At 34.8% G+C, this 23983-nt stretch overlaps 3 protein-coding genes across 3 annotated transcripts; all 3 read right to left on the minus strand.

The window, feature by feature from the left end:
• Positions 1 to 687: 687 nt before the first annotated feature.
• LOC110868503 lies at positions 688 to 5989 on the minus strand. Its single transcript, XM_022117673.2, has 10 exons — positions 5743 to 5989; positions 4789 to 5005; positions 4539 to 4696; positions 4304 to 4449; positions 4129 to 4191; positions 3026 to 3118; positions 2360 to 2521; positions 1521 to 1612; positions 1219 to 1373; positions 688 to 1128 (listed from the first exon to the last, which is right to left on the minus strand). Exons 1-10 carry the CDS (start codon positions 5846 to 5848, stop codon positions 818 to 820), a joined length of 1503 nt encoding a protein of 500 aa, XP_021973365.1. The 5' UTR covers positions 5849 to 5989; the 3' UTR covers positions 688 to 817.
• A 3119-nt stretch (positions 5990 to 9108) lies between these two features.
• LOC110868502 (membrin-11) lies at positions 9109 to 12943 on the minus strand. The gene is made up of 4 exons (XM_022117671.2): positions 12632 to 12943; positions 11220 to 11340; positions 10936 to 11085; positions 9109 to 9444 (listed from the first exon to the last, which is right to left on the minus strand). Exons 1-4 carry the CDS (start codon positions 12862 to 12864, stop codon positions 9283 to 9285), a joined length of 666 nt encoding a protein of 221 aa, XP_021973363.1. The 5' UTR covers positions 12865 to 12943; the 3' UTR covers positions 9109 to 9282.
• A 3103-nt stretch (positions 12944 to 16046) lies between these two features.
• LOC110868501 (protein RRP6-like 2) lies at positions 16047 to 23446 on the minus strand. Its single transcript, XM_022117670.2, has 14 exons — positions 22567 to 23446; positions 20920 to 21075; positions 20563 to 20721; positions 20399 to 20482; positions 20194 to 20273; positions 20059 to 20109; positions 19857 to 19965; positions 19025 to 19107; positions 18872 to 18917; positions 18690 to 18777; positions 18418 to 18587; positions 17944 to 18102; positions 16989 to 17090; positions 16047 to 16885 (listed from the first exon to the last, which is right to left on the minus strand). The coding sequence occupies exons 1-14, from the start codon at positions 23266 to 23268 to the stop codon at positions 16211 to 16213; spliced, it is 2664 nt and encodes an 887-aa protein (XP_021973362.1). The 5' UTR covers positions 23269 to 23446; the 3' UTR covers positions 16047 to 16210.
• Between the last annotated feature and the right edge of the window lie 537 nt (positions 23447 to 23983).

The raw sequence follows: 23983 nt of genomic DNA on the forward strand, positions 1-23983 counted from the left end.
CTCAAAAAAGTTTTTCCTCTATAATTGTCCTATAAATATATATAAGTGGACCTAAGGGATACGGACTCGTTGACTTACAAAATTTTCTATTAACAGGGGTATCAAACGTCCTCATTTTCTTATAATTTAACCTCATAAACTATCACTGGCTGCAAAATTGAAACGAATGTAAAAGAAATTATATGCCAACCCGAATTGAAAACCACAGGTTTGACCACAAAAGTTTTCTAATGCCAAACCGATAGCCTTAAGTTTGGTCAATTTTGTAATAAACCGTCTCCAAAGTCAAAGTCAGCCATGAACATCTCCATCCAGTTTTGAACCTTTGATCTACTTTGATTCATTGATGATTGGTCAACGATTTTCTTGTCCATGCATCCAACTATCTAATCAAAAGATTTGAGCCTGAAAAAGTCCAAGTTTGACTTTCTAGTGCCTTGACAAAAATTGTTTATAATTTTAGGTATAATAAAAACTGCAGAAATAATAATAAAAAGTATAGAAAACCATGTAACTTATGAGATGAAAAGTACTAAGTTAGACCCCATAAAGTCAAAATGAAAACTCTCAATGCAAAATGATAATCAAATCAGCATCAACCAATCATCCATAATGTTTTTTTTTTTTTTTTTTTTTTTGCATAATACCTACTCCATAGACAAAGCCTACAAAACTATGACTCAAAACTATACAACTATTCCGAAAAATTCCAATATAACTATTGGTAAAGATCAAACATTTGGCTAGTAATCAGGATGGCGTAAAAAAACACGTGAACTCGGTGATATCTACTATTACGTGTCACCAGTTATGCGCTTCACCTCAAAAACCAGTCGAAAAACCCTAGCCCGTTTCTATTTTGCGTCACATACCCATTTGAAGAACTTGATTCATTTTCATCTAGACCGTCTAAACTATCTTCGCGAAGAAGTTTGATTCTACCAGAATTTTTAACGACCCAATCAGCGAATTCAGGAGAAGACGCCAGCTCAGCGACTGATTGTCTGGTTGATTCTTCCGTGAATTCCTCCCATTCTTCCTTGGAGAAATTCTTCCTGTTGGGAGTCTTGTGATACGTCGAGTATACATCACGAGTTGACCCAGGTTTGGTCAACGGTGACAACTTACCTTCAATAAGACAACAGAAAAGAAAAAGTACAATAAGAGGTTCCACCATTAAGTATAATATTGATGAAATCGGAAAGTAAAGATCAGTACCTTTGACCGGGGAGTTTGACCATTTGAAAGAATTTATCAGGCCATTTAAAGGACTAGTCTTTTTCGAACAGCTAAGAAATTCAGCACGCCCGTGATTAGGCGTTGTATGTTTACTCCTGGCCCACAGATTCTGGTTCCCCGAATACGATCGAGTCCTGCAAGAAACCAAATCACATATTCATTTATATTTTACCATATGAATGGGACCCTCGGGCACAACATAAGAACATAAAGAATCATACTCTTGAAAACAAATCAGATCATTGTGATACAATTTTATCGCTTAAATCAATCTAACTTACTCATAGTAGCACCACTTTATCTTAGCGGTTATATGATACAGTGCCAAACAAGACCCCACCGCCACCATTGCCAAAGGGTTGTCCTTCGAGCTCTGAAAAGAAATAAGAAATTAATTATTTATTTATTTATTTCAAACAAGTGCTTGACATTGGCAATAAGTAAACAGAACTAAGAAAACACAACTAAACCAAAATAAAATAGAAATTATTATGGTTGTGATTTATATGAACAACTAAGTGAACAGAAATAGGACAATCTCCGCATCAGATATAATAATTAGGGCTGCAAACGAACCAAATGTTCAGCGAACAGTTCGTTTGTATTCATTCGTTTAATAGATGAACGAACACGAACAAGAAATCCCGTTCGTTTAGTTAAATGAACTAACATGAATAAAGGCCACGTTCGTTCATTTATGTTCGTGAACGTTCGGTAAAGTGTTTGTTTATGTTCGATAGTTTATTAGTGCTTCTAAATTTCTATATTTTATTTAAATACTTCAATCCTGACGTGACTCGGTAAGTATTTACTATTCGTGTCACAAATAAAATATTTTATAAGAATATATATATTTTGTTCATAAATAAAATATTTTATAAGAATATATATATTTTGTTCATGAACGTTTGTTAGCGTTCATTTGTTTTCATTTGTGTTCATGAATGTTCTTTGGCGTTCGTGACCTAAAATTAACAAACGAACACGAACAAAAAATCTCGTTCGTTAAGTGTTCATGAACAGTTCGTGAACACATACATTTCCTTAACAATGTTTGTTCGCAGCCCTAATAATTATCTTTGGAAATATGTAAAACAAACTAATAAACAAAATAACTCACCAAGAAAATGCATGTGACTGCAACAATGAACATGGCCCATTTGACAAATTGAGCTACACCAACATAAACTTCACCGTCTTCGGAAATAAAGAATTTTCGAAGCAGCCAATATCCAAGAGCGGCTCCTAAGAGGAAGATTCCAAGCCCAACAAAATAACACACCTGCAAAATTAAAGGTAATAAACACAAAGCAAGCTTCTCATGAAATTTGTGGGCCATAGATATAACACATACTTTTAAGATATAACCAAGAGTAAAATGCCATTTTCGTCCCTGAGGTTTGGCCACTTTTGTGACTTTCGTCCAAAGGTTTGTTTTTTCGCATCTGGATCCAAAAGGTTTAGAATCATGCCATTTTCATCTGACTCGTTAACTCCATCCATTTTTTAACGACAAGTCAGGGGTATTTCAATCATTTAATCTTGCCATTTTGATATAAATAAACAAAACAAATAGCTAAAATGACGAAAGTACACCTGACTTAACATAAAAAAATGGATGGAGTTAACGAGTTGGATGAAATGGGAAGATTTCAAACCTTTTGGATCCAGATGCGGAAAAACAAAACCTTTGAACGAAAGTCACAAAACTAGCCAAACCTAAGGGACGAAAATGACATTTTACTCTCTGACCAATAATGCAGGAATGAATTAATGAAGGACTTACTAGATTCTGTATTTCTGGACTCATCCCGAAGTTTATTAGGAAAGAATTGAGGAATGCTGAAAGGTGATGCACCACAAAAGATCCTGCTCCAATCTGAAAGAATTACACAAGAACAAAAAATATAAATATTTTAGGAGCACCAAAAGATACTCAGGGAACTTTATATACGGTTATTAATGAGTGAAAGATTTGTACGAATTATGAAAAAAATGTTATGATACAACTTACGAGAATGAAAAAGGTTTTTTTTTTTTAGTTAACTGTTTTCGTCCATGTGGTTTGTCTAATTATGTCAGTCCAGGCCAAATTTCATATTTGTACCATTTCCATCCCTGACATTCTTGAAACATACCAGCTCCGTCCGAAAAACTAAAAAAGGATGGGATTATATTAGGTTTAGAAAAAGGGGAAATAGAAAAAAATGAAAAATGATGTTTTCACCCTTCATTCATTAAACAACAGGTTTTTACAGACATTACTTTTTTGGACAGAACTGGCATGTTTCAAGAATGTCAGGACGGAAATGGTACAAATTTGAAATTTGGTAGGGAAGAAAATGGCAGTTAACTCTACTATCTATTAATAAGCAAAAACAGATGCGTATGGTAAAGAATCCATATAGTCGAAATAACATTGCTATTTTCAATTTATAAGACTAGATATTAGATGTTAACCATAGTTGTCAATAGTGATTGCTACGCTCGCTATAGCGAATAACGTAGCGTATAGGTCTAGTCTCGCTGTAGCCTATGTACCGATAGATAGCTATGGTAGTGACCTTTGGTTTTTTCTTTTTTGTTTATTTTTAATATAATTAGCAATTAAATATAGCTATGAAATAGCTGGAATTTAGGTTTTTGTTAAATATACATGTAATATACCAAGGGTATTTTGATATAATATACATATAAATTTTAAAAAAAATTCTAGTATATCGCTACCAATTTAATAGCGCCCGCTATTTATCGCTCTTTGCTATGTAGCATATAGGTACCTTATCGCTATTTGTACCTATTCGCCATTAACAACTATGATGTTAACCCAGAAATAATGTGTGCTTAGAATGCAAAAACGAGACGAAGAGAAACAGAAATAACACTTACTACTGAGCACATTATAGTGAGGTAAAAGGTGTTTCGTCTACCAGTTGGTAGCAATATTCTCGCCTGTTCAACAATACATACAAAATAATTAGATAATAATTCCTGAAAACTGAATCATATTATTATGGTGCATATGAATGCATAATTTCATGTTTAGTGAAAGAGAAACAAGTACCTGATAAAGAATTATGAGAACAACAGTAATGATTCCGATAACCATAGAACTGGCATAATAGAACGGGACCCATTCGCTGACAACAGGTGCAAAGAAAAGTAAAACAACGCCTACAACAAGCAATACGTAACGCCATCTTTGTTCCACTGCATATACACGATCGCCAAATTAAATGTCACAACTTATATAAACATATCGAGCAAATAAATTGTAACAAATGAAGCTAAACACCGACCTTCTTCAAGAGAGACGGTTACGGAACCCGTAACTGTACCACCGAATTTCACATCAACAAACTTTTGATCGTATGGCGACATGGTGGAAACCCATAGCCCGTTATGAAGAGATCTCCAATCATCGTTTTCACATTGGCATAATCCTAGTGAAGAATTCCTGCAAGAAATCAGTTAATGGCGTGAGAAATAGGAATAAAACGGAAGGAAAAGGTGAAGGACTAGTAACGCGAATGAACCGAGATGCGTTACCTGTGAAAGCACACTTGAATCCTGGAGTGCCATTTCTTCGGGATGGATACAGAAGGAGTTAATGTGACGTTATACACACTAGCATAATGTTGAAGCTTCAAACGCGATACACCAGATATAGGAACACGTTCACAGGATAGAACACCTTTGGATCCTTCATGAAGGATATTGAACGTTCTAGGAGTAACATCTTTAACTGGATTTCCAACATCAATGCCTGTGATATCAAACAAGGAGCATAATTAACATTTCATATATGTATTCCTAATAAAATTACCAAATTAAACTCTACTCGCTAAATTATTAGTATCTACAATCCAGACTGTTAGATTCAATGTAGAATTGCAACAGGAATATATTATATATCAAGTAAATGAAACCCTAAATTCATCATGAAACAATAAAATTGAATTCTAACATCAAACTTTAACCGGTCACTAACTACGATCAACATACACTTCAATTTGCTAATAGACATCAAGTTAATCAATAATAACACCAAATGTAGGCAAAAAGCCAAATCAACATCATCAACAACTGAATTTCCAACATCAATGCCTGTGATCTCAAACATAGAGAATAGTTAGCATATCATACACACACACATACATATATATGTGTGTCATGTGTGTGTATGCATGTATGTATAGTTTTTACAATCCAGACTGTTGGATTCAAATTATCAACACAACATTCACAAACAAATCAACTACTCAAATCACTACAAATAGCATTCATCTCAATGTAAAATTACAATTACAACTAGAATACATCAAGTAACCTAAACCCTAACTTAATAATGATACCGTAAAATCGAATTATAATATCAAACTATGATCGATCAGCCACTAAACACTTGAATCTGCTAATAAATTTCAAGTCAATGAATGATAAGATCAAATATAAATAAGCAAAAACGGAAATTAATATTAGTACTAATGGAGTAGTGAGTACCTAGTGGAGGAAGAGTGTGGTTGAAGCAAAGTGAGATCCAAAGGAGAGCGTAAACAATGCATAATAAGAGGAAAGTGAATGCAGGAGTAAGAATATTAGGGGACATCGTGCTGACGGAGACGGAGGGTTTTGGAATATTCTGCGGCCTACATTTATGGGGGATGCGACGCGTGCGACGGCGCGTTGCGTCGCGTCTCGGCTAAGTGGTGATCAGCATGTGGAATTAAAAACAGAGCAAGGAAGAACCTAAAATTGAATTAAGTTTTTATATAAATGTTTACTCTTTTATTATTAACCTTTTCGTTTATTTTGAACCCTCTAGTAGTTTAGTCTATGAATTATCTATGAAATTTTGTAATTTTAGAAAATACAATTTCTATTCTCTTTGAAAGAAATATTTTGTCTTTGGAAAGAAATATTTTATATGAAATGGGGATTTTAATTTACTTACAGTAGGAAAATCTAATACAAAAAAAAAAAAAAAAAATACTGGTGAATTACAAATAAATGCAATAATAATAAATAAATTAGGTAAATTGGATTCAAATAATTGGGTTGTTTTTGGCCGATAATAATCTCAACTGAATTTATTCCCGACAGTGGTCCCAACTTTTTTATTTTGTTTGTATAATGGTCCGTCGTTAAAAATAACTTAACGGAGTTAAGTGTTTTCCGAATTACAAATTGATGTTTTAGGGCTTTTGATTAGAACGGGGATACGAGTCGGTTAATGTAAAACTTACATCGAAACGGTGCTTTAAACGACTTGATTTATGTTAATTGGAAGTTTAAACACCCAAATTGAAACACCGTTTTTGTCGTTTAGAGCACCGTTTCGAGGTAAGTTTTTTATCAATCGACTGGTATCCCCGTTCTGATGAAAAGCCCGAAAACATCGGTTTGTAATTTGGAAAAAAAAAAAAAAAAACTTAATCCGTTATGTTTTTTTTAACGACGGGCCATTATACAACAAAATGAAAAGGATGGAACCAATGTCAGGAATAAACTTAGCTAGGATTATTATTGATAAAAAACAATCAGTTTGGATTATTCAAGTGGGTGTTTGGGATTCCTTTTGCCTTCTGACTTCTCAAAAGTCCTTCTCAAAAAGAATAAGTAAGAAATTCTTACTTCTAAGTTTCGCCTTTTTGAAGGCATAAAAGGCCTTTTCAAGAGTCCTCAAATGATGTTTAAGTGTGGTTCTCAAATAATGTTTGAAATTCCTTTTAACCTCTAAGAAGTTAGCTTTAAAAGTCCTTTTTCAAAAAGAATCACAAACACCCACTAAATCCAATTTTCCAATAACTTATAATAATATGAATAGTAGCCACAACAAATAAAAAAAACGCATACATATCACTAAGATTGCATAACCAACACAAAAACATATTCTCTAGATTTGTAGCACCTACCTAAAATATGTAATGCATTGACCCACAAAATTATTGGCAACTTACTTCACAATATCTATTCTTTTTATCTATATTTTTTTGAATGACGAATTTTTTAATCTTTATTGCGTGTGAGACTTGAATCAAAAATCTCTCTCTCTCAAACTCAAATATTTAAAAGCTTTGCTTTTACCAATTGACCACCACCCTATTTTACACACTTATATTTCACACTTCACTCACTCAACAACAATTTATTATTCTCTCATTGGGGTGCAAACAAAAACACCTAGTAGACGCTAACGGAGACGGTCTTCGAACCCTCTCATATAGTTTTTCTTGGTAGCTGCCGGTATCAAGTCAAATTGTTTCTTGATATCTTTGTATAAGTACAAGTTATTCTCCTTTTTTAACATATTTACAAATATGAATTCTATCGTTAATAAACAAAACGAATAAGTCTTGTAAAGTTGTAAGCCGAACCAACCATTTATCTTTATGATTGTTACTTATTTTGTGACATAAATTCGTAAACCATCCGGGGGGAATTGCACCAGCACAATGCCACATCAAGTTTCACAAATCTTTTAAATTGGCAAAACCTTAGAAACCAAACAAATCAACTGGTTTTACTAGATTGAGATTTGTGCCATTTGGTTAAATTAGTCTTGTAAAGTTGTAAGCCGAACCAACCATTTATCTTTATTATTGTTACTTATTTTGTGACATAAATTCGTAAACCATCTTTATTATTGTTACCTTTCCATAACCTTTTTAAAGAACCCGACTTCGTAGCTAATTTAACTGAATTGAATAATCATTTAATTGTTCTGACTTTTGGTTTATTCATTCGTCTTCTTCCTCCCAAAGCTTCGGTGAGCATTAACAGGGAGGTGAAAATTAATTTTATCGGAATTCAAGAAGTTCAAGAATACTTTTCAGGTTGTTTTCACTCTCGTTTTTAAATTCAAGGGGTGGAATTGCAAATTTTTTAATTTCTTATATAATAATTATATAGTACTAATTCTAAAAGCTAAAGTACTAGTCTAGTTTAATATAACTTGATGGATAATCAATTAGTTGATTTAACTTTTGGTTTTTTCATTCGCCTTCTTCCTCCCAAAGCTTCGGTAAGCATTAATAGGGCGGTGAAAATTAATTAATTCTATGGGAAAAATTCAAGAAATTTAACAACACTTTTCAAGTTGTTTTCACTATCGTTTTTCAATTCAAGAGGTGCAATTACAAATTTTAAGGGGGACGGTTGAGATTTTCGTGTTCCAATTACACTAGTTATTAATTTTTATGAGGGGCGGCCGCCCACCTAACTACATCCTAACACATGGAATGTTGTCTCTCTCATCTGCTACTATGCTCTCGGTCGCTCACCTTGAAGATTTATGTTTGATATCATGAGCTAGAGAGAGAAAAAAATAAAAAAGCTCTGATGTTTAGCAAACATCACTTTATTAAATTAAGAATTTTAATTTACATTTCATTAAAGTATTCATCTCCACTACTCATTTGATAAGTAATTCGAAATAAATGTACATGCATATCAACCTAACATATTCATGATGCATAAGCTTCTAATTTCTTAGATAAGTTATGATCGAACATTATTAGTTATTTTAAAAACATTTTGTTATAAATACTTGTTGAGAGAAATATATCAAATACATAGTTTTACTATAAATACTTTTTTTGAAATATATATGAAATACATAGCTTTACATTATTTGTAACCCGAAGAATCGGTATGGAAATGACGGTGTATTTTTTTAATTCTTTGGTTTTATCTTTTTATTTCTTACAATTCTTTGGTTTTATCTTTTTATTTCTTACATGTATAGTAACGAACCAACCGATAGGAACCGAGTTTCCATCATGTCTCCACCGCAACGCGCGAGTTGAATCACACTAGTTAAATAAAAGTGTGAGTGAGACCATAAAACATGTTTTGTGGGGGAGTTAGTGAAAGCCGTCACTCAATGACCATAACATATAGTCTCAACTGGATGCCATGTTAGCAAAGTTCGTTACCCTTTAACGACTTCGATATTAAAGGACAACAAAATCTCCATAACGACTTCGATATTAACCCCAAAATACAACAAAAGACTATTTCCAATTAACAATAAGAAAAAGATCACCGAACCCACCTTAAGAAAACAACTACTACGATTAATGTAAGAATCATGCCTGCGTATTTAATCCATTGATCAACTCGATTGCGCCTCTCAATGATCCTTAATACAGAATTCGATAGCCCCAGTGTGTTGAGTACATCCAAAGCTTTCCGTTGAGCTCCCTACGCAAATTAAAATTAGATTGAAGAAACTCAAGCTTGACATCTATAACTATGCTAAAACTGTTTGAAAATTTCTGGCATTTGATTTCTTATCTGCTACGTTTTCATAAATATTAGGGTAAATTACACTTTTCGTCCTTTATGTTTGTAGTGGGTTACAACGGATAGCCTTTAACTTCAATAATTACAGTCACAATCCTTTATTTGCAAAACCCATTACACTTTACGTCCTTTAGCACTAACCTAGTTAAAAATTTCTGTTAAATATGACATGTATCTTGCACATGGGGATATCTTAGTAATTTTACTCACTTATTTAAAATATCCAATAAATAAAACAAATAAACCATTTTCCTATAATAATAATAAGATAAACATCATCTTTCTCCCTCTTAACTCTCTGCAACCTGCCTCTCCTTTTATAACTTTTCTCCACCACCACCCAACAACTACCATCATCCGACCACCACCACCCAACCTCCGGCAACCACGAGCTCTAATCGACCCATAACTGAACATTTACTCGACAACAGAAAAGTTTCACCGCCATACGTCACCGGAAAAATGAATGAGCAACACGATTCACGCACCAACAAGCACTCAGATCAACCAGAAGAATCAGATCCAGAGCTTTTCGATATCGTTGACTTCGACTTCAGACTTGACGAACCGGTCAACATGCTTCGACCGATCACTGTTCTTCAACGGTATGCGTAGATTTGTTTGGGGTTTGCATTTTGGGGTTTCAAGATGATGTGTGTAGATAGATTGTAAAGAGAGGGAGAGAGAGACATGGTTGGGGATGAACTTGTTGATATTGAGAATTAGATCACAGTAAAGGTAGGGCAAGGGCTTTACCTAAGATTTAGGGGTGACCGCTAGAGAGAGAGATTTAGATCACAGTAGCAGGAACATGTGGTTAGATAGGGGGGGAGGGATTTCAAATTTTGGGGTTTTTTTTTTTTGGCAAGCGTATCTTAGCTGGACTTTTCATATTTCGCCGGAGTGGTGGTGGAGGTGACGAGGAGGTGGTGGTGGTGGCAGGATGTGGTAGTGGCGGCAGGATGAGGTGGTGGTGGCAAGATGTGGTGGTTAGGGTTTTAGGGAAGATTAAGTGTATATTCAATTTTTTGGTTTTATTTATTAAACATTAAATAAAGAATGAATTGACCATAATACCCTTAAGTGAATAAACTTAACTAAAAATTTTAACCTAGTTAGTGTTAAAGGACGTAGAGTGTAATGGGTTTTGCAAATAAAGGATTGTGACTGTAATTATTGAAGTTAAAGGCTATCCGTTGTAACCCACTACAAACATAAAGGACGAAAAGTGTAATTTATCCTAAATATTAGTTCATAATAATTTATTTCAGGATGAACATATGTGCTGCTACAGTTGCATATACTCAAGGCTAATGCGGATTGGAGAAAAGAAAAGGTAAGATTATGTGCATTATAATGCAAATGCAAAAAAAGTAAAACTAGAAAAACCTTTAAGCGCTCTCTTTGTTCAGAATATTTAGCAAGAATGGCTGTTCCAGTTGCAGTTGCCTCTTCCAACATTCTTGAAGAGTTACGCGCAGACTCCATTGCTTGTGCTTCCTCATCGAAAATTCGCAAGATATGAGACGATTCGCCATTCTGAACCAAAGTTTTTTAAAAGAGAAGGCATAATTGAAATTAGAGATTCTGAATACTGTATGAAATTAACTTATTGATCTATACAAAGGTAAAAGTAAAACACAATTAACTATAAATTAATTTAATTTACATACAGTTCTTCCAAGTAAGTCTGCCCTCTCTTGTGCTTCTTGCAACCTTTTCTGTTGCCGCTGCATATACCGATCCAAACTTACTCTCAACGAATCAGCCTCTTCGGCTACTTGCTCCACTTTTCTGAAAGATTTCACCATCTTATCAATACATGGTCAAAGCTTAAATAGTTAAATTCGGATCACATTTCACTATCTAGATCCACTTCTATAGTTTCTTACTCTAATAGTTTTCATCTATCTGTTTCAAAGGTCTTCTTCCCTAGAGTGTAAATTTTAATTTCACTTCGTCTACGTTCAGAGCATGAATCTTCCGCACTTTAGGGTTACAGATCGCCTCATGTAACTAATGAAGTTGAATTTTGACACAAATATCTTATCTAGAACGAATCATTCTCACTTTGCACAATGAGCTTACAGCAATTCCTCCTAATTTTACATTAGATTCAAACTCGATCAAAATAAACAAAAAGTAACCAAAAATTCAGATCGCACATCAGAATACAAACGATACGGTTACACATCGCCACACTTAACTAATGAACTCAAATTTGGCACAAATATCTTCTCTAGAATGAATCATTCTAACGTTGCACAATGAGTTTACAGCGAATCCTGCTAATCTGACATTTGATTCAAACTCGATTGAAAACAACAAAAGGTAAACGTAAACCAAATTCAGATCGCACTATTGAATTTTGGCACAAGTATATATTATTTAGAACGAATCATTCTAACTTTGCACAATGAGTTTACAGCAATTCCTACTCATTTGACATTAGATTCAAACCCAATCAAAATATACAAAAGGGAACCGAAAATTCAGATCGCACATCAGAACAGAAACGATACAGTTACAGATCACCACGCTTAACTTAGGAAACTGAACTTTGGCACAAATATCTTATATAGAACGAAACATTCATTCATTCTAACTTCACACAACGAGTTTACATCGATTCATGCTAATTTAACATCAGACTCAAACTCGATCAAATTACACAAGAAGTAACCGAAAAATTAAGATCACACATCAGAACATAAACGATACGATTACAGATTGCCACACTTAACTAACGAAGCCGAGTTTCGGCACAAATATCTTATCTAGAACGAATCATTCATTCATTCTAACTTGGCACAATAAACTTACAGCAATTCCTACTAATTTATCATCAGATTCAATCTCAAATCAAAATAAACAAAAAGTAACCGAAAATTCAGATCGCACATTGAATTTTGGCACAAATATCTTATTTAGAACGAATCATCCTAACTTCGCACAACAAGTTTACAGCAATTCCTACTAATTTCACATCAGATTCAATTTCAAACCAGATTAAACCTAAAGTAACCTAAAATTGAGATCGCACATAAAAAATCAACAATAAAGTGCAGAAAACGATTAAACAAACCTCTTCCAGAGATCACGCTGCGGTTTTGACGCAACAGATCGCCAGAGGCCGTCCATCTCGGAACATAGGGTTTGGATCTGAGAAATGTCTCGGCGGACGGAGACTGAGAGCTCCGGCGAGTCGACGGCGGCGAACAGGCGCTCGAGCTTCTCCAGATCATCTCTGGTTTTCAAGAGTAACCGCCTGGATCTATTATACAGGTCTGAAAGTGTAGCTCCGCCTTCAACAGCCATGGTGAAGAAGATGGTGAAAACTGAATGAAGAAGAAAGCAGAGGTGTGAAAATGTTATGGTTTAGTCTTTATGTTTGGCGTAATGATGATTTCCACCCTTGTAGTTTTGTGTGTAATTGCTTAACACCCAAGTTACGTAGTGTTCATATTGTGGTAAAGTTTTCGTTTTGCTCCATGTGATTTGGTCGTTTTAACGATTTTGCATTAATCCTTTAAAAATAGCCATTTTACTTCCTAATGTTTTGGTTTTGTCGCTAGTTTGCAGGGCCGTCTCCGAAAATAACAAAAAACAATTTGGCCCTGTGCGAGATAAAAATTTTGGGCCCTATTCGCAAATTTCCATGTTTTATAATCTCATCAATTATTTAATCACTAAAATTTACGTGAAAGTAATTTAAATAGTTATTTTTAGCTAAGCGTAGTTAGTAATTTATTAGTTAAAGGAAAAGATGTAGTTAACAAAATTAGGCATTAAATGTCATATACAGCTAAACAAACTATAAAATGAAGCTAAAATAGAGAATTTGGAGAGGCCGGGATTAGAACCCACGTCTCCTTGTTGTCTAAGCAAGGCAATAACCACCCCGCCAAGAGCTTGTTTGTGTCATCTTTCGATTAAGTGTATATATAGGGAGAAGATCATGCGAAGTGTGTATATATATATATATATATATATAGGGAGAAGATCATGCGAGAACCACCTCTTATTGCGAGAACCGCGAGAACCAATATGAACACAACCAAAAATGCCTAAAAATAGCTAAAAATCACACAAAATTTTTTTTTTAAATATTTTTATATAAAAATCGCTACTTTTCGAAGCCAAAAATATATATATATATATTTAAAAAAAAAATTAAAAATTTTTTTTTTGCCACTAAAAGTAGCGATTTGAGCATAAAAAATATTTAAAAAAAATTTAGATTTTTTTTAGATTTTTTTGGGGGTTTAGTTGTTAGCATTTTAGCTTGGGGGGAGGGGGGTGGGGGGTTTAGTTTTTTTTTTTTTTCTTTTTTTTTTTTTTTTTTTTTGGGGGGGGGGGGTTAGGTTTTTTTTTTTGGGGGGGGGGGTGGGGGTTAGGTTTTTTTAGCTATTTTAGGTTGTGTTCACATTGGTTCTCGCGGTTCTCACAATAAATGGAGTTCTCGCATGAGCCCCTCCCTATATATATATATATAGGGTGAAGTTATTGTAAAAAAAGACCAAAAGTGTGAGAAAGATAAGAAAGAATCTCAATCATTAGATCTAAATTAATTGAAAAGGGTAAGATTGTAAATGCATTAACAAATTCAAATATGGTAATCCTTGATTTAAGGATTTGGAGAGAGAAAATCCTTGATTTAAGGAATATAACCGTCTATAACATCATTCCTTTTAATTTTTTTTGCATCATTCACAGAATCAGCGCCATGTTCATGACATGGTGTTTTAAAAAAATTCATAGTTCAATTCATGGTGTTTTTACGAAAAAAATAAAACACCATTCAGTAAACAAAAATATAACACCATTTAGTACACAAAATAACAACATTCAGTACAAGATATAACACCATTCAGTAAACAAAAAATAACACCATTCAGAAACAAAAAAACACCATACAGAAACAAAATAACACCATTCAGAAACAAAAATAACACAATTAAAAAAAAAAAAAAAACCATCTAGTAAACAAAAAATAACATCATTCAATAAACAATATAACACCATTCAGTCAATAATATAACACCATTCAGTAAATAAATATAACACCATTCAGCAACAAAATAACACCATTCAGAAAAGAATAACACCATTCAGTAAAAAATAACACCACTCATAAAAGATAATAACTCCATTCAGAAAAAAAAAAAAGAAAAAACACCATTCACAAAAAGATAAAAACATCTCTGCATCATCTTCTCCACTTCCGGCACCACCACTGCCGACCCGGCACCCACCACCGCCGCACCACCATCGTCAGAGGGCCGCACATCAGAGGGCCGCAATCTTGGACGAAAATTACATCAGTTGAGGGACATCCAGATCCAAATCGAACAGAATCGCGCCTCAGAAACTCGTGAAACAACAAATTATGAAACGATAATTAGGTTTAGGTTTTGTAAATGAGAACGTGGATCGATTGACGGTAAAATCTGGATTCTGGAGGTTTGTTACTTTTGAATTGGTTGTGATTTCAGGTTTTTAGGTTATTGTTCGATTAATTGGAGAGAGATCGGAATTATAGGAATTTTGATTTACAGTTTCCTATTTTGAATGGATATAAAGACTTTATTACCCCTATAATTTTCAATTCAGTCCAAATTAAGAAAAATATTAACCATTTTGGTCCCTATTGATCTCAACCATTAGATCAAAAGATCTAATGGTTGAGATTCTTTCTTACCTTTCTCACACTTTGGGCCTTTTTTACAGGATCCTTTACCTATATATATATATATATATATATATATATATATATATATATATATATATATATATATATATATATATATATATATATATATATATATTCTAGCTTATACAACGTAAATTCTACACAAAATTAAAAAGATTTGGGCCCCGGGCGACGGCCTTGCTAGTTTGCTCCCTGATTTTAACTCAGTTAAAAATTTCAATTACAGGTAGGGATATTTCGGTAATTTTACATATAAACAGAAGGGTGTTTTGGTAATTTTACAAATAAAATTATAAGTTAATTTATTAAATTCATTTTTGTGATTTGTTTTTGTTTTTAAAACATTGAAATTGATCGACTAGAGCATGATATAAAGGATCACACCCCTTCTCTCCTACTCTCCACTTACTGATCCACCACCCTGAATCATTCCCCGTGCGGCAACCCCACTCCCCGCTATGACTCCCCGACAAGTGACCATTTGATCTGGTCCTGCATCTTTACTTTAACGAAAATACGTCACTGCGTCTCAAGAGTGAACACTTGAGTCGGTTTCACCTGCATCTTGTTCGTTTTCATTTGTTTAAACAAACTTCTTTTCAAACAATTTATTAAAACGTTCAATTCGCTTAGAACTCTAGTACAAACACATTCGGATCTTACCTTTATAGAATGCTCCACTTAAAGATTTATTAAAAGATCTACACTAAACATTGAACAAGAAACATCAAGCATGTATCATTAGATCATAAACCATGAAACCAAAAATGCATATGCATAAAACCCATGAAAACTGAAGGTGCCTACCTGATTCAAGCTAAAATTCTATTGAAACTTGATTCAAACAACATTTTTTATGTTTGTACTTCTAACATTAAACCTTTTGTGGATGTTCTTAAAAGTAAAACAGTTGGTTCCTACACATAAATAAAACAACATGACACCAAGCCTTCACCGGAAAGTTGAGCTCCGGTTGCCAGTCGCCGGAAACGCTTGGCGCCGCCTACCCATCTGAAAATCCCCACTCCTTTCACCGCCTGCAGACTCCTTCCGACCACCACCACCACCCGCCTTCTTCCGTCCCCCTTTACCCTTACTTTTACCACCATCACCATCTTCATCACCGGACCCCTCTTCCCCGAACCTCCCTTCTTTCCTAGCCGCCGCATAGTCAAACGGTTTGACCTCCACCAACCCCGTTGAACCGCCCTCCACCACCGGATCGGACTGTATCGTCTCGTTAGCAGTATCTACGCACTTCTGGAAGCTTGACGAAAGATCTGACAGTGACATTGTCTCCTCGTTTCCATTTTTATCTTCACCGTTTTCTTCATCGGAACAATCGGAATCCAACAATATTACATTGTTTTCACCTTCCGTTTTCCGCTCACTACCCTCCTCGTCTTTTGCTGGTTTTTCCTCTTTCTCTTCTTCAACATCGGAGTCAGATTCCAGCATAATAACGTCAGTTTCCGGTTCAGAAGCTAGGGGCAAAACCGGATTTTCTTGAGGTCTCGGGGGTTCTTTCGCAACGGGATGTGATGAAGGTTCGGTTTTGTCAGTGAAAGAACGGAACGGGAGTGACACAGAAGATTTGATCTGTTCAACCTTGATCTCCTCCGTTGCCTGTTAACATACGTAATTTATACAAAACAGTTTTCGACTAGTAGCAAAATGACTAAAATACCCTTCAAGCAAAAGAAAGTTCTAGATGGTTTTCAAATTTCACCTTTGATTCAAGATTGAACTTTCTCTTTCCTGCTGCGTTTCCAAACATGGATCCAAACGCACGACTTGGCTTCTTTTGCACCTCAATGCTTACTCGCGAAGCCTGAGTATGAAAATTACATCAGTTTACACAAAAGGATCGTTATGTCTAGGTGGCAATTTAAACGCATTTTGTTATTAACAGGTTGCTTGACTCGATTCAGACTAATCGAAAAGGAAACTAGTCGGAAATCACAAAACATACACTTCTGTTACATAAATATTTGAGTTAATTGCCCGGATGGTCCCTGTGGTTTAACGTTTTTTCACGTTTAGACCCCACCTTTTGGAAATAGCAGGTATGCTCCCTATGGTTTGTCATTTTGTTACTCGGATAGTCCCCTAGGTAAATGTCAGGGGACTATCCGAGTAACAAAATGACAACCCATAGGGAGCATACCTGCTATTTCCAAACTAATTGACATCTACTCAGGGACTATCTGAGTAACAAAATAACAAACCATAGGGAGCATACCTGCTATTTTCAAAAGGTGGGGACTAAACGTGAAAAAACGTTAAACCACAGGGACCATCCGGGCAATTAACTCTAAATATTTATAATTAAAAATACTAGATTAGTCTTGAAACTATAATCATAATTAAGACGCCAAATATTTATCAAGAAAAATGGGGGCAAAAAGAGTTTCAGGCCCACACGACCCGTTTTGACTGGTGTGCATTCTGTAATGCATAAATGAAAATAACATCCTAAATGATTTTATTCAAAAAAAAATCAGATTATACTTAAAATAATATAATATTTATAATCATATTTGACACTAACTATTTGCACAAAATATAAAAAAATCGAGCAAAAACAGTTCTGGGTCAACCAACCCGTTTTGACACTTGACCCAACCTGACCGACCCGCACATTTTGCCACCACACAAAGAAAGAATACAAGCCGATAACGTACAGAAGAGCCATCTAATTTATGGTTTTGGTTCGCTCCAACAATAAAGTTTCCAACTTCCTTTTCGAAAGAGTCGTCTTCTACAGCATTACTAGTACTTTCATTTCCTGCAGCTTCTGTCGCTTCTTCACCGTTAGCAAGTTTAGCGTTTCTTGCAGCCATCTGCACAATTTACATAACAACATTGTTTCAAATAAAGTTTACATTTTTATCTCAGGCGTTTACTTGTTTTGTGATATTTACAACGGGCTAAGCAGTTAACGGGGTAAAAAATCGGATATAGATTGACCGATTTGAGATAGGCAGATGATATCGGTGGCGATATTCTGACCGATATATTTGACACCGATATTTTACATGGGGACCGATATATCGGTGATATATCACCATAATTAACTGCATAGACAACGGGTTCTTCATTTATTGTAAAGATGGGAAGTTTAAAGCTAAACTATAAATAAATTCAAGAAACGTCACCATTTCAATGTATTCTTCCTTCAGTTTCTTGGCAACGGGTTCAAATGCCACCGCGTTCTGCATGGAATGCCTGATAATGCTAACAACAGCACCAAGGTTTCGCTCGATATACGGGAGTTTCGACTTCAACAAGTGGCGTAATTTCCCGGGTGTCACCGGCATTTGCTTTGCTTTAAAAAATAAAAATTTAACATAACAAGTTAATATTAAATTTAAAAAAAAAAGAAAGTGAAAAAGGAAAAAGAAAAGGATATAAAAATTAATTGAAGTACCAATTTCGATAAGAACTTTGTTTGGCAATATATATCCGGTACTTTCATCTTCTGAACGAGCAATGACGTCTCTCCACTCAAAAAGCCCCTGCGTTCCGGAAAAAAAAAATAATAGTTAAAAAAACCTTGAAAAACTATTTCTTGTGTTTTTTTAAAGAGAGGAAATAAAAGCAATAACTTACTGCAACGATGGCAAGTTGCTGACCGCTGAGATCAGCTGCATGCAACCTGAAACAACAATATAAGCGGCCTTTATACAACAATATTAAACTCGAATTTTATTATAAAAGTATCACAATCAAGTTGTAAAATTTGAAAATTATAAGGAAGGCTACCCGTAAAGGTTCAGATACGAATTTTCAGTCAGAATCTCTTTCTGATAGAGCTGCATACATACATCATAACTGCGTTGGTATACCTGCCGACAAATTTAAATAAGGATATTAGAAAAAAATTGTTTCTCTTAAATTACACAACAAAAAATATATACACTAACTTAAAAGCAAAGGTCGGTGACCATTGTTTTTTTAATTCACACCCTCATACTTTTGACATTAAACACTATTAACCCTCATCGTTAAGTAAGTTACACATTCACTTCTAACTTTTGGTCATCGACAACTTTGACCCGCCAACCTTTTCTACTTAATAACTTGACACCTCATTTTAATTAAACTACTTTTACGACTTTACACTATAACGTGCGACACATTATTATATTTTTTTTTATCTATGCATAACCACGTTAATGTATAAACTACTTTTAAGACTTTACACCGCTGCTCAAATTACTTTTACAACTTTACACTACGTCTCTTTATTAAAACTTGGGCTCTCCTAAAAATAAGGAAATTTTGACTTGGCCCAATGAATTCTTGAAGTATTTATTGGAATTTAGAAGTATTATTTTATTTTTTTATAAGATATATAATTTTTAATTTTATTTTTTAATTCTTCCTCGAGCTTACGCCTCGGTTCGCCTCGTGAGGCGAAGGGAAAACTCCTCGATACTCGATTCCGTGTGTAACAAAGTAAAAAACGTGTAACGTCATGTGCGGGCACCACACGTTAATGTCATCATCGTTTCACGTGTAACATAATCACAAACACGATGTTGCTGCCGAACTGCACGGCACAAGTCAAAATTTTAGTTTCAGCTTAAATTACCTCAACAAGAGCTGCTTCAGGGCAGTCTGGATCTGTTGATGATGAAAGCAACCTTTTTTTCATAAGATCGTATATATACAATAGATAATGTGTGTCTTCTGTGGCATACCTATTGAAATAAAACGAATTACATATGTAAGCAAAAAAGCAAATGTTACAAAAAGAGAAAGAAGTGCGTAAACTTGTAATGAACAACTACTACCTCAGCATTTCAGCAGTCAACGGCCGCAATCGCCAATCCGCGTTTTGATATCTACAAAAAAATAATAATAATATTTAAATGGAAAAATTAAATTAGATGTTATGTGCTGTGTGAAAATGGACTAAAGAGACGTACTCTTTATTTGCAGCAACACCGCAAAAGTATCTCAATAGAAACTCCAGAGAATTCCTCTCCAACTTTAACACCTTTGACGCCTGTACAATTTGAAATTCACTCACATCAAACTAATGCCAAGAAAATTTATTTAAAAAAAAAACAAACAAGAGAGTAATTTTGTAATTTAGTATTAAAAAAAACAAACAACAGATAAGTAGATAACCTGTCCAGTATCAAACATATTGCAAACGTATATACCGAAGTCGCGTTGCAGCCATATAATATCCCGATCAGCTCCATGCATGACCTGAATAAATATATTATTACAATGTTATAAAAATGATAAAAAAATAAAATTTACAATATTTGCTTTGAGCTAGAGATGACCTTTCTTTTGGTGGGATCCTTGAAAACCTCTCGCAGATACGGACCGATTTGAACCCGTAGTTTCAATGTATCCACGATAAAATCTTCTGTTCTTGTAGATATTTGCATCAAGCAAGTTAACCCTTGAAAAGATCGATATTGATTGTGTTCCAAATCAACCTAAACAGCCCAAAATAAATTTATAAACAATATGCACGATACATTCACAAATATTTGTGCCCACGTCAACAGCAATCATACACCTACATATAGTTCCTATTATATATCAAGTAGTATACAGCAAAAAATCCATGCCTTTACAGTATGACGCACTGATTAAATCATATATAATCTGTAAAACTTTATATTAAAGAATACCGCAAATTCGTTGGCATCACGCAGTTTAGCAGCTAACTCCTTCAAGTCTTTTACATCTTGTACGAGCTTGAAAGATGTACTTTCAACTGGAGACGGTTTTACAGGCTCTACATCACTAACCGTTTTATCGATAAAATCCATGACTGAAAGTTTCTCCTGCATAAATATGAGAAGTAAAGCTTATTATTTTATGAGACATAACGAGTTTTAAACGAAATGAAACTCACACTTATAATCTCACATGATATCAAGACGCCATAAATGAAAATGCTTAAATAATAAAACGAGCAAGTTCAGTCATTAACTTAAGTATATAAAGATTCAAAAGTAAACAATCCTTCACTTATACCTACGATAATACATAATAGGCTAACGAGCAATCAGTTTAATTCAATTCACCATTCTTTCTTTAATAAAAAAATGTGCAAGCCCTATTAGTTTCTTACACAAATTCGACAAGACACATAGCCCTCTACGTATGTAGTTATGCGGTAAAATATCGGATATCGGTTAAGGGCCGATATTTGAGATATAGGTTATCGCGGTGGGATATTGGTAATTTTAATATCATGCATAATTTATGTATATAGCAATGTAACACTAACAATTCAGTATACTCTCCTACCATTAACAAATTAACTATGCGGTTAAAGCGGTCCAAAATCGAATAGCGGTCAAGGTCCGCTATATGATATATAGGTTATAGCGGTGGTATAGCGGTGATATAGCGGTAATTTTTATACCATGCATAATTTATGTATTTATATATATATATATATATAAATATATCTTTGAAAAATATTAATAGTAATATCAAAATTCATAGTAATGTTATTCCATTATCAAAAACCTGTTGCAAATCAAATACTAATAGCAAGTTTGATGTATTTGATTTAAAAATTAACACAATCAAACACCGTTACTGCTATAACCACTATAGGCCACCGCTAGAGCACCGCTATAGTACCGCTATAGCACCGCTATAGCGGTATTTAGCGCCGCTAATAGCGGAACCGCTATAGGCCACCGCTATTTGGACCGCTACACACCTTGAGGTCCGCTAACCGCTATAGCACCGCTATTGACTGCTTAGCAAATTAACCTTTTGCAACTTGCAAAACACTAACAATTGTAGCAGGTAGGAGCTGATTAAGACTTAAAACACCAACATTTAACACTAACAATTAACAATTAAGACTTGAAACACCAACATTTAACACTAACAATTAACAATTTAGACTTAAGAAAATATTAGCAGCAATAAGAAGAAAGACAAATGGTAGAACTAACAAGAAAGGTACTGATATTCTGACCAATACTTGACACCGATATCTTACATGGGGAACGATAACCGATACACCGATATTAACTGCATAGGCCTCTACTCGTGGTCATGCCTAACAAGTAAAAAACAGTTAACTTTAAATGTTTCTAGTGCTCTTTCTCACATGCATGTCGCTTTAAATATTAACATCAAGCTAAAAATAAAAACTTGTTCTAACATCTTCATTTCATACACAGTATAAGTGAATCACATTTTTCCCAAAAATAATATGTTCAAACATAATCACTAAACTTCTACTAATAATCATACATAAAGTACAAAATTTTATTCTACAACATAGTAAAAGTAAGTCAGTAACTCACCAATGGATGTATCACCCTGCACCCATCCTCACTCCTCTGCAACCAAACATGTTCAAACGGCTGATTCGCATTATTAACCAGAATCTTATACTCATCCTGCGGCCTCCGTATCGACGCTATATGAAACGGAACTTTCGCCTTCGGTGTCCCAACCGCCACTTTCACCGACGACGACGAAGAACCACCCAACTCATTACCACCACTTACATTATTACCATTTCCATTATTAACCACCACCCCTTTCTTCTTCCTACCCTGAACCAACTGAAACCCATCATCAGCAGCAACATTATTCATAACCCTAACACCTGTTTCCTCTTCCTTATTCCTCAAACTCCTAAACTCATCAACAGAAGCATCAAACCTCTCAAACAACTCATCATTAAACCCAACCAACCAATCATACACATCATCATCATCATCAAGATCATCACAAGTTGGAAACTTTACCTGCTTTTTACCCCATTCTGCTGATGACCCAATTGTTTCAAGGATCAACTGTGAGTTTCTACCAATTTCCTGAATTGGGTTTTTGAATTCTTCAAAGTTGATGTAAAAGTGATAATCTTTATTGCATGGGATGCCTCTTGAAGACCCTGAAAGCTTTGAAATTGAAGAGGGTAAAGAAGAAAACTGCTTCAAGGCTTCTGCTTTAGGTGATTTTTTGGGGGTTTGGGGTGATGGGGTGATGGATTGATCCATATTTTGTGTATTGGTTGTGGAAATTTGGGGGATTTAATTAGGGCATTGAAAAGGGGTTTTGGGGGTAGGCGGTTTAGGGTTTAGGGATTGTGTGTGATACGGATTGAAGTGAAGAACGTGAGTTTTCACCTTTTCACACAGCAAGTTTCGCTTTTTAGGGCAGGGGGTAAAGAACAGTGAGAGGAGATCTTTGTTTTTTACTTTTTGTTATGGCAAATTTCATGTGTTTGTATAATTAATTTAGGGTGATGGTATCTACACATCCCCTAAAATTTTTGTACATCCCTCAATAGAAACCATATAGGCCAATACGCTTCCCATAGGGTTTGAAGCATTAAATGCGACACCAATAGGAAGCGTATTGGGCAATACGGTTCCTATTGGTACAATATTCTCTGAACTGAAAAGTGACCCAATAGGAAGCGTATTGCCCAATACGATTCCCATAAGTTTAATAGGAAGCGTATAGGGCAATACACTTCCCATAGGGCTTGGGTTGGTGAACGCATTAAATCAATATGAAGCGTATTGGGCAATACGATTCCTATTGGTATAATAGGAAGCGTATGGGACAATATGGTTCCCCTAGACTCAAAGTATAGGAAGCGTATGGGGCAATATGGTTCCCCTAGAGCCAATGTATAGGAAGCGTATGGGGCAATATGGTTCCCCTGGTCCCCTAATCTGAATCCTTTTTATAAAAATGTGTCAAAAA

Source organism: Helianthus annuus, chromosome 7 (assembly GCF_002127325.2).
Source record: "Helianthus annuus cultivar XRQ/B chromosome 7, HanXRQr2.0-SUNRISE, whole genome shotgun sequence".
NCBI classification, from domain to species: Eukaryota; Viridiplantae; Streptophyta; class Magnoliopsida; order Asterales; family Asteraceae; genus Helianthus; species Helianthus annuus.

What these genes read in the sequence shown, in the direction of transcription:
- LOC110868503 (XM_022117673.2), bottom strand. Translation starts at nt 5,848, where the DNA reads ATGTCCCCTAATATTCTTACTCCTGCATTCACTTTCCTCTTATTATGC. An exon ending in CCACACTCTTCCTCCACTAG is followed by an intron (nt 5,006 to 5,742) that starts GTACTCACTACT and finishes TTGATATCACAG; the next exon opens with GCATTGATGTTGGAAATCCA. An exon ending in GTCCAGAAATACAGAATCTA is followed by an intron (nt 2,522 to 3,025) that starts GTAAGTCCTTCA and finishes TTAATTTTGCAG; the next exon opens with GTGTGTTATTTTGTTGGGCT.
- LOC110868502 (XM_022117671.2), bottom strand. Translation starts at nt 12,864, where the DNA reads ATGGCTGTTGAAGGCGGAGCTACACTTTCAGACCTGTATAATAGATCC. An exon ending in CAGACTTACTTGGAAGAACT is followed by an intron (nt 11,086 to 11,219) that starts GTATGTAAATTA and finishes ACTTTGGTTCAG; the next exon opens with AATGGCGAATCGTCTCATAT. An exon ending in AACAAAGAGAGCGCTTAAAG is followed by an intron (nt 9,445 to 10,935) that starts GTTTTTCTAGTT and finishes TAATTTGCGTAG; the next exon opens with GGAGCTCAACGGAAAGCTTT.
- LOC110868501 (XM_022117670.2), bottom strand. Translation starts at nt 23,268, where the DNA reads ATGGATCAATCCATCACCCCATCACCCCAAACCCCCAAAAAATCACCT. An exon ending in AGGATCCCACCAAAAGAAAG is followed by an intron (nt 20,483 to 20,562) that starts GTCATCTCTAGC and finishes ATATTTATTCAG; the next exon opens with GTCATGCATGGAGCTGATCG. An exon ending in AGGAAGAATACATTGAAATG is followed by an intron (nt 18,103 to 18,417) that starts GTGACGTTTCTT and finishes TAAATTGTGCAG; the next exon opens with ATGGCTGCAAGAAACGCTAA.